This window comes from Nyctereutes procyonoides, unplaced genomic scaffold, assembly GCF_905146905.1.
Source record: "Nyctereutes procyonoides isolate TBG_1078 unplaced genomic scaffold, NYPRO_anot_genome, whole genome shotgun sequence".
Classification (NCBI taxonomy): Eukaryota; Metazoa; Chordata; class Mammalia; order Carnivora; family Canidae; genus Nyctereutes; species Nyctereutes procyonoides.
In genome coordinates, this window is record NW_026575046.1 from 64,266,738 (window position 1) to 64,277,843 (window position 11,106).

At 35.7% G+C, this 11,106-nt stretch overlaps 1 protein-coding gene across 11 annotated transcripts in view; it reads left to right on the forward strand.

The window, feature by feature from the left end:
* Positions 1-11,106, forward strand: part of CFAP70 (cilia and flagella associated protein 70) — a 94,580-nt gene that overhangs the window by 40,625 nt on the left and 42,849 nt on the right. For all 11 annotated transcript variants that reach the window (XM_055325250.1, XM_055325254.1, XM_055325249.1 and 8 more), the window contains 4 exons: positions 2,383-2,482; positions 4,482-4,616; positions 10,338-10,508; positions 10,693-10,773. In XM_055325250.1, coding sequence (XP_055181225.1) covers positions 2,383-2,482; positions 4,482-4,616; positions 10,338-10,508; positions 10,693-10,773 — 487 coding nt within the window. The remainder of the gene's footprint in view (positions 1-2,382; positions 2,483-4,481; positions 4,617-10,337; positions 10,509-10,692; positions 10,774-11,106) is intronic.

Consider the following 11,106-nt stretch of genomic DNA (forward strand, 5'->3'; position numbering starts at 1 on the left):
CTCTCAGTTATAATCCATTGTTACTATACCAGAACCCTGCTGATGTGGTGGGAAAGTGTTGGAAAGGGGAAGTGTTTTATAATTCTGTGGTTAAAGTATTGTAATGGTTTGACTCCCTGGGCTGTGAACTTCAGAAGTGTTTAACAGCATTTTTTTGTTTCTTCTTATGTGAGACAGGAAGGCTAGACAGAGCTGGGGTTGTCTAATTGCCCTTCCCCTGGGTCAAATAAGGCTCTGGTAAAGTAGTTTCCCTTAAAGAGTAGGCATTTGGGGGAAGACTGGGTGGCTCAATGGTTTAGCACTGCCTTCAGCCAGGGCTTGATCCTGGAGACCTGGGATGGAGTCCTGCGTCGGGTTCCCTGCATGAGCCTGCTTCTCCCTCTGCCTGTGCCTCTGCCTCTCTTTCTCTCTGTGTGTCTCATGAATAAATAAATAAAATCTTTTTTAAAATTAGGCATTTGTTATGGATAACACTCCAGGAATATTTCAAAATGGTTGCTTTTCCTTCTTCCTGCCTAAGAGGATTTTTCCCATATCTTCACCGTGAACATTTGATGGGACTCCTTGATTTAAAACCAAAAATGGGGATCCCTAGGTGGCGCAGCGGTTTGGCGCCTGCCTGTGGCCTAGGGCACGAGCCTGGAGATCCGGGATCGCATCCCACGTCAGGCTCCCGGTGCATGGAGCCTGTTTCTCCCTCTGCCTGTGTCTCTGCCTCTATCTCTCTCTGTGACTATCATAAGTAAATAAAAATTAAAAAAAAATAAAAAAATAAAAATAAAAAAAATAAAACCAAAAATCTATGGGAATTCCTTAAGACTAGGCTTCCAGGAGTCTAACTCTGGCTAATCCAGCCTCCAGCAATTTGTCAAAATTACCATTAAAATGTTTTTACCAGTTCCTGGCTCCATTGCTTTTTCCTACTTGTAAGAAGGTCTCAACTGTGATTCTCAATACTGGTCTGTCTCTCCAAGTTTCAGGGTGGTGAATATGCCCCATGAACTTACTTCTTTTTTTTTTTTTAAGATTTTATTTATTTATTCATGAGAATACACAGAGAGGAGAGAGAGGCAGAGACACAGGCAGAGGGAGAGGGAGAAGCAGGCTCCATGCGGGGAACCTGATGTGGGACTCGATCCCAGGTCTCCAGGATCAGGCCCTGGGCTGAAGGCAGTGCTAAACCGCTGAGCCACCCGGGCTGCCCCATGAACTTACTTCTTAGATGGATTAAGAAAGGTCATTGGTTTTTCAGTTTGACTTTTTTGTTGTTGTTCTGAGGACAGGAGCAACAACTTCTAAGCTCTTTACATGTCAGAGCTAACACTGTAAGTCCTACTTTTTTTTTCCACAGGAGAAATAAATACCTCTTATACTATTTACATACTTGTCTGATTATTTCTTTAGAATAAATCACTGGAAGTGGAATTTCTGGGTCAAAAATTGTGACCATTTTAAGGTTTTTGATACATTTGTTGAATTGCTCTAAAAAATGTATAGTCTGCCTCTGCTAGCAGTGTAGTAGAATTATTTTTTGAATTTTTAGATTTGGGAAGGTTTAAAAAACCTATTTATAATAAAAATGCTTATATATGTGTGTGTATTCCTTTACTTTTTAAAAGATGTATTTATTCATTTTGAGACAAAAAGGGAGAGAAAGCATGGTGGTGGGGGTGGGGTAGACGGGAAGGGCAAAGGGAGAGGTAGAAGAGATAGTCTCCCAAGCAGGCTCCATGCTGAGGCTTGAGCCCCAAAGAGGTCTCAGTCCCATGGGGCTCAGTCCTACAAGGCCAAAATCAGGACCTTAGCTGAAACCAAGAGTGTTGCTTAACCAAGTGTATCATCCAGGTGCATCTCCATTAATTTTTTTTAATTTAAATTCAATTTTCCAACATGTAGTATAACACCAGTGCTTATCACATCACATGCCCTCCTTAATGCCTGTCACCCAGTTACCATCCACCCACCCACTTCTCCTTCTCCACCTTTGTTTCCTAGAGTTAGGAGTCTCTCATGGTTTGTCTTCCTCTCTAATTTTCCCCCACTAGTTTCCCCCTTTCCTATGGTCCCTTTAACTATTTCTTATATTCCACATACTTTCTAAAGACAAGGAATACTTACTTTTATTTTATTTATTTTTTTTAAAGATTTTATTTATTTATTCATAGAGATGCAGAGAGAGAGGCAGAGACACAGGCAGAGGGAGAAGCAGGCTCCATGCAGGGAGTCTGACGTGGGACTCAATCCAGGGTCTCCAGATCACGCCCTGGGCTGCAGGCGGCGCTAAACCGCTGTGCCACCCGGGCTGCCCGGAATACTTACTTTTAAATTACACTAACCTCATTTTTGCATATGATGCTAACGGGCTGATTTTTTTATTTGCAGTTTTCAGAAGCGAATTGCTGACTGTCGATTTTGGCCTGTAGAGATCACAAGAGTTCCTCTGACTATTGCACCCAAAGGGAAAGCTGCAAAATTTGATAAGGTTAATTTGTTTGCTTAAAAATATTTATATAAGAAATGTCTTGTCAGACCCAACCTTTTGTTCTGTTTCTAAAATGATACCAAAGGACTGTGTGAAATGATGTAGCTGCTCTCTATGGTGACCAGCTTAACCCGATTTGCCAAGTAGTTTCCTGGTTTTAGCACTGAAAATCTCCTGTCCCAGGAAACTCTCCTGTGTCTGGCAATCAGGACGACTGGTTACCCTAGCTCCCCATTGTCCACTAAAACTTGTTTAGACTTTATTCCTAGACATCCTATTTCCTTTTACTTCTTTTTTTTTTAATTTTTAAATTTATTTATGATAGAGAGAGAGAGAGAGAGAGAGAGGCAGAGACACAGGCAGAGGGAGAAGCAGGCTCCATGCACCGGGAACCCAACATGGGATTCGATCCCGGGTCTCCAGGATCGCGCCCTGGGCCAAAGGCAGGCACTAAACGGCTGCGCCACCCAGGGATCCCTCGTTTTACTTCTTTGTTATGGTTTTACCATTGATAAAAACACATAAAACAGCCATTTTTATAGGTCACAGTAGTTACATATTGGCAACATGGTTCAACCTAATACATCCTCCTGAATTTCTTTTAGACATCCTACTTAAAATGTTTTAGCCTGATAATTAGAGTAATAGAATTCATTGATGTACATTATTCTGAAAAGATCTAGCTTTGTGAGCCTAGAACATGTTTTCTCTGGTTTTATTTGTACATGTCTGGTATTTTCTGCTTGTTCATAAACTCGCTGAGGGTAGGAATCCAGTGATTGACTGCTTTGTATCCTCCACAGTACCTAGCATGACTCAGGCTATACAGCAGATCCTTAACAAGTACCTAAATTACTTTATTAATTTTCAAAATAGTGTTTTTTGCATAATGAAAATACTACTGCTAGTAACCACTTCTCCCTTTGTAATATGTAATATACATTGGCTAAATTTCCTTAATAACATAATGTTACTACATGAACATAGGACTTTTTAATCTAATTTCTAATTATTATAATACATGTAATCAAAGATATTACTTTTAATCCTGTGGGGATTAAATGTGTTTTCTTTTGCTAAATTGATTTTTTCCCTACTAAAATTTTCTATGGCAAACCATATAGCCATAAAAATGGTTACATTAATTAACAAGTATTCATCTTTGTAATGGAAGTTTAGGTGAAATTAGAGATGGCAAATACATGGTGGGAAATCTCATTCATTCTTCTCATCCATGGCAGATATTACTGATTAATCAAAATGTTTTTTCTGGGCACCCCTGGTGGCACAGTGGTTTAGTGCCACCTGCAGCCCGGGGTCTGATCCTGGAGACCCACGATAGAGTGCCGCGTCAGGCTCCCTGCATGGAGCCCGCTTCTCCCTCTGCCTGTGTCTCTGCCTCTCAGTCTCTCTCTCTCTCTGAATAAAAAAATTTTTTTAAAAATGTTTTTTTCTTTCTGAACTCAGATAAGGATAGAGAATCTTTCTCAATCAAATACTCTGAAACAAATCCACCAATTTATTAGAATTTAGGCATAAATTAAAGTCTGTCATCAGTGGTTTGAATGATTTGTAAGGTCTCTTTCATTGATAAAAATCAGAATCACAGCTTCTGATTCTCTTATTTTTTTAAATTATTTTACAAACCTTCACTTTTTCTTAAGAGGCAACATGGTGAAATTGACTTTTCAGTTGGATATATATTGTCAATTTGAGTATGTATTGATTTAACTACTGCCTTTACTATTTATTAACACTGTTTTATGCATTATTTCAGTGATCATAATATTATTAAACCCATTTTTAACATAAAAGAATGTAGATCCAAAATATCTATGTAACTGGCCTAAAGCCAATAGTTAAGTAGCATTAACTAGTTCCTAAAGCCAGGTCTTTGGATAACTAAGTCAGTGCTCCATATCTTATGCTGCATTGCTCTATACCACTAATAGATCTCTGGTTTTATTCCTTTTATTCTTCTGGTTTTATCATCCTTTAGGTTGATGATGAAAGTCAGCTTTCATTTCATGGTGTGGCTTATGTTAATATGGTCCCATTGCTGTATCCGGGTGTGAAGAGGATCCGGGGAGCTTTTCATGTTTACCCTTACCTAGACAGTACAGTCTATGAAAAGGTAAGAAAAAAACTATATAGAGGGTATTATCCTATTTATCCTTTTATATATGTGTTTACTTACATCTTTAGCATATATATCATTGCAATTGAAGTTTGGAACCAGCTGGTATACTAGGATTTAAATAGAGCACCTTACAGTTATTCAGTCATTGAATACTTAAAAACTTTAGGATAATAAAAGGTGAAAACTAGAACAATCTAAATCCCCATCAACAGGTGAACAGAAAAACAAATTTTGCTGTATATCTATAAAATGAAATACTACTCAGTTATAAGGAATGAACTATTGATACATGCAACATGGATGAATCTCAAATGCATTATGCTAAATGAAAGAAGCCAGATAAAAAACAGTACATAATGTATGATTCCATTTAAATAGAATTCTAGGAAAATAGTCTGTAGTGACATAATACAGACCAGTGGTTGCTTGGAAACAGGAATAGAAGGAAGGATGGATGATAAAAGAATATGAGGAAAGTATTAGGGACAAGGGAAATTTTGGTTATCTTGATTATGGTGATGGTTTCACATGTGTAAACATGGGTCAAAATTAATCAAATTGTGTACTTTAAATATGCAGTTTATTATATTTTAATTTTACTCAATAAAGTAAGATAATCTTTAAGATAATGAAAGAAGTCTATTGCATTAAGTATGCAAAAACATAAATCCATGAACTGATTAATGAGCTACAATATGGTTCTTTCCATTTTCAGGTGTTAAAACGTTAAAATCATTTATCTTTTTATCTATCTATATGTGTATATATATAGAGAGAATATATATATGTATACATTTTTTGCCCAAATAAAAAATTAGTTTTATCATGTTGTTTCTTAGGAGAAAGTGAGTCTTTGTAAAACACAATAATAACAAAAACATTACTGTTTCATCAGTATTAGGACAGCAATTTTCCAATAATAGAGTCATGAAAGACCTATCATCTATTTGCAAACCAACTGAATAGTAAATTATTTTTATATAAGTATCCTTTAATCAGAATTCATACTTAGAGGGATGTATCTTAAGGAAATAATTTAATAAGATCAAAAACTTTATATTCGTCAAAACTTTTTGGGATCTATAATAGTAAAAACTAAAAATGAGTTTAAATGTCTAAAAAAAATAAATAAATGTCTAATAATAGAGAAAGGATTAGTAAATTACTATAAATAAAAATGATACAATATGCATCCATTAAAAAAGATAACTGTTAATGCTTTGTAAATAGTTAAATGGAAAAAAAGAATGCCAAGATGTTTGATCTATATAACATAGATCAAAATAAATTCCAAATGAGTTAATTAAAATGTGAAGAATAGTTAAATGTGAAGAATATAAAGTTTAGTTTAATAGTTTAGTTTTCGATGGACACCGAGGCTCCTTCCACAGTTTGGCTATTGTGGACATTGCTGCTATAAACATTGGGGTGCAGGTGTTCTGGCATTTCACTGCATCTGTATCTTTGGGATAAATCCCCAGCAGTGCAATTGCTGGTGTGTAGAATCAGAAAAGACCACAAATAGGGGAATATTAAAAAAAGAAAACCAGAGCTGGGGGCATCACAATGCCGGATTTCAGGTTGTACTACAAAGCTGTGATCATCAAGACAGTGTGGTACTGGCACAAAAACAGACACATAGATCAATGGAACAGAATAGAGAATCCAGAAATGGGCCCTCAACAATATGGTCAACTAATATTAGACAAAGCAGGAAAGACTATCCACTGGAAACACTGTATCATAATTGAAAGGTTATGGGCCTTGATTTTAGTCAGTCTCTAGTTTGAATTCTGGAATTGCCATTCACTAGCTGGATGACTTTAGGCAAGTAATAAGTTTCTCTCAACTTCAGTTTATTCATTGCTAAAATAAAGACAATGCTTATTCCCTAGAGTTGTTTTGCATATTAAATAGATAAAATATGTAAAGCACTAGGGGTATAGTTGACACACTGGCATTTTTATCTATTACTTTTATTATATCCATATGGTTGAAGAATATTGTGTATATATTAAAACTTATCCTTATGAAAATTTTAAAAACATGAGATGATGCATGTGATAGTCTATTACATGAAAACTCAGGATATAAAATTATATTCAATATGATCACAACTTTTAAAATATATATAATCATAATTTTTAAATGTATAGAAAATATTAGAGAGGAAATCTTTCTGGCTATATCTGAGTGAGGAGGTTGTCAAATTTCCTACCGCCTCCCCACAAAAGCAACTATAAAGCTGGAAAAATTGACAAAAAAATCATTTTAGCACTCTGGAAATTGATCAAAGGCATAAACAAACTAAAAAGTATTAATGAATGAAAAACTATGGAGTTTAGGGCATTCTTGTTTGGGGCTGCTCCTAAAACTTCCCTAAGCTCTTCCCTACTCCACTCCTTTGGCTTAATCAGTATCACAATTTTTCTAGGACAGGATAGGCTCTGAGGACTGGCAACTTTGCTGCCATAGAAGAGACACAATTTGGGACAGTGGTGAAGGACCCATGCCCAGTGATGTTGTTGGTTGAAACGGAGATCTTGTGGAGAGCAACCAACATAACTGTAATTAGAGTCCCAAGAGAGAAGAGAGTAAGAGGCAGAAATGACACATGAAGAAATAATGTCTGGAAATGTCCCATGTTTGATGAATACATTAATCTACATATCTAAGAAGTTCAGAGAACCCCATACAAAGATCTACAATATACACATTATAGTGAACTGTTTAAAGACAAAGAAAAAATCATGAATTCAATAGGAAAAAAAAAACCTCATTGGTTATATGGGAGCACCAATGTAGTTAACAGCTGATTTTCTTCTGAAACAGTGGAATCCAGAAGGCAGTGGAATAACATATTCAAAGTGCTAAATGAAAACTCTAGCAATCACAAATGAAGGCAAAATAAAGATATCCCAGGATAAACAAATATTGAAAGAATTTTTTACTAACAAACTTGTCTTGCAAGAAACACAAAAGGAAATTCTTCAGCTTGAAATGATATGGCACCAATTGCTAACATGAATCCACCAGAAGAAACAAAAAACACTAGGAATGGTTAAATTTAAGTTAATATAAAAGACTTTAGAAATATGTTTTTTCATTTTTACTGTCAATTTCTTTGAAAGACATTATATAAAGCGTTATCTTGTTGGGTTTATAACATATATAGATTTAATTTATATGATAATGGTAGCATAAAGGAAGGAGGATAGTATGGAACCATGGTTCACTAAAGTTTTTACATTATTTCAGAATTAAGTTAGTATCAATGTGATATAGATCTTAATTAGTTAGGGTGGCTAAGAAATTGTGTGTGTGTATGTGTATATACATATTACTATATACAAATACATATGTATAAATAAATAAATAAATACACACACAGAGGAATTAAATGGGAGCATCACAAATATTTAACATTAAAGAAGGCATTTAAAGGAAGAACAGGGCAGCCCAGGTGGCTCAGCGGTTTAGCACCACCTTCGGCCCAGAGTGTGATCCTGGAGACCCAGGATCAAGTCCCATATCGGCTCCCTGCATGGAACCTGCTTCTCCCTCTGCCTATGTCCCTGCCTCTGTGTGTGTGTGTGTGTGTGTGTGTGTGTGTGTGGTGTGTGTGTCTCATGAATAAATAAATAAAATCTTTAAAAAAGGAGTACCAGAGGAACAAAAAAGACAAGATATATAGAAAACAAATAGCAAAATGGCAAACATACATGTAAATACTTCAACAATAACTTTATGTGTAAGCAGCATTAAACAACCTAATGAAAGGATAGAGATAAGACTGGATTTAAAAAAAAATCAAGATTCAATAATATGCTGTCTAAAAACAGACAGACTGAGATTCAGATACACATAAATTGTAGTAAAAGGATGGAAAGGATATGCTATGCAAATGGAAAATGTAACATAACTGAGTGGATATATTTATATATTTATATCCAACAAAATAGACTTCAAGGAAGTACTAAGAACATAGAGTGGCATGTCATAATGATTAAAGGGTCAATTAATCAGGAAGATAGAATTTATGAAGTATTATATATAGGGACACCTGGGTGGCTCAGCAGTTAAGTGTCTGCCTTCAGTGTGATCCTGGAGTCCTGGGATTGAGTCCCACATCAATCTCCCTGCATGGAGCCTGCTTCTCTCTCTGCCTATGTCTCTGCCTCTCTCTGTGTCTCTCATGAATGAATAAATAAAATATTTTAAAAATAAAAAATAAAGTATTATATATAATAAATACATAAATTATAAATGTATACACACCTAACAACAGAACCTCATGGCACTTGAAGCCAAATCCAACAGAATTGAAAGGAGAAATAGGTAATCTGACAGTAACATTTAGAATTTTCAATATTCTGATCTCAATACTTGGTAGAAAAGCTATATATAAAATCTATGTGAAACACTAACATAGCATACAATCCAGAGAATCATTTTTAGGAACTTACCCAAGAGAACTGAAAACCTGCATTTACACAAAGACATATATGTGAGTATTTATAATATATCAGTGAAACTATCACCATAATCAAGATATATATAAATATCCATTACCTCACTGCAAAGTTTTCTTGTGTCTTCTCATACCTTTGACCACTCTTCCTCTCTTTATTTTTTGGTCTGGCTTCTTTCACTCAGCATAAATTATTTAGATTTCATCCATGTTGTTTAATTAAAAAGTTGTTATGAGATTCTTTTCCAGTCATTTACCAGTTTGAATTTTACCATACAAAGTTTTTATTTTTTTTTAAAAGATTTTATTTATCCATTCATGAGAGACAGAGAGAGACATAGGCAGAGGGAGAAGCAGGCTTCATGGAGGGAACCTGATGTGGGACTCGATCCCAGGACCCCAGGATCATGCCCTGGGCCAAAGGCAGGTGCCACCCAGGGATCCTGATACAAAGTTTTTAGTTTGAACTTTAAACTTGCCCTATTTTTCCAATTAGAGTTGATAGGCCAACTAGTAATTAGATAATATATATATTTTTTATTTTTTATTCATGAGAAACACACAGAGAAAGGCAGAGACATAGGGAGGAGCAGGCTCCTTGAAGGGAGCTCGATGTGGGACTCCATCTGTGACGGCAGGATAATGCCCTGAGCCAAAGGCAGGTGCTTAACTGCTGAGCCACCCAGGCGTCCTGGATAATATTTCTTTCTTTCTTTGATTTCCCCCTAGGTTTTTTTCTTTTTCTTTTCTTTTTTTAGATTTTATTTATTTATTCATGAGAGACACAGAGAGAGGGGCAGAGGGAGAAACAGGCTCCCCCAGGGAGCTCAGTGTGGGACTCAATTCCAGGATTCTGGGATTATGCCCTGAGCCAAAGGCAGACACTCAACCACTGAGCCAGGAATCCCCTGGATAATATTTCTTATACAGAAGTAAATTCTACCACTTGAAGTTAATCTGAAATTATGTATCAAAGATTAAGAGCTTTCTGGGAATAAGAGTTATGAAACAAAGATCTCTTCATAATAATTTAAATAATCGGATAGGCAGCTAACTTTCTATGATGGTTTTAACCTGCTCAGCCGGATGGCAGTCAATAAAGTTTTTCATTTCTGCATCTCCCTCTGATTCTACAATGTTGAGATTATCTAGAAAACTAAGTGAGAAAAATTAAGACAGAGGTCTTTCAAATTTGTCTCATTTGTCTGTGATTCATTCAAACATTTTTGTTTGTTTCCTTTCAGACCAAATGTTCATTTAGCTTGTTCCGGGATACTGGCCATCATTTGGTTCAGAATAATAAAATAGGAGGAATTAATTCTCCATTGTCTAAACCTGCTGTTTCCAAGAACGTAAAAGAAGATAAAACAGTTAAAGAAAAGGATATAGAAGGAAAGCCTAGGCCTGGAGATATGGTAGGTTGTTGAGAAGGTGATGATTTTGCTAATTTTGTTACATTCCAGAGGCTTATACTGATTTATTATATGGTAAATTGCATCAGTTTAGTTTGCATTTTCTTGCAATATAATGATCATTATTCCTGACGTTGTGAAGATCATGTAAGAGTTCAGTTTTTGAGGTGTGTTCATTTTCTTTCAGCAACCACCTAGTATAAAATCTCAAAGCTCAGATACTCCTTTGGAAGTTGAACCCCCTCTAAGCCACAATCCAGAAGGACAGGTAATTATGCATAAAGAGTTGCAAAATTAAGTATGGTATTGTGAAAAACTCTTATCTTAATTACCATCCCATATTTGCCATGACTATTTTATGACTTTGGATAAGTTTCTTTGTCTTGTTAAGACTCTCTAAAATGGGCAGATAGTACCAAATTAACTTTAAGGTCCTTCCTAACATTATGAGTTTATGGCTTTTATTAATTCTATAATATGTACTAGGAGGGATGCAAAAATGCATGATCTGCAGCATTTATTCATCTGTACTCAGGACATTCAACAGTCTGGTGGGTGAAACAGATTGGTACATAACTAACCATAATACAGAATTTTAATG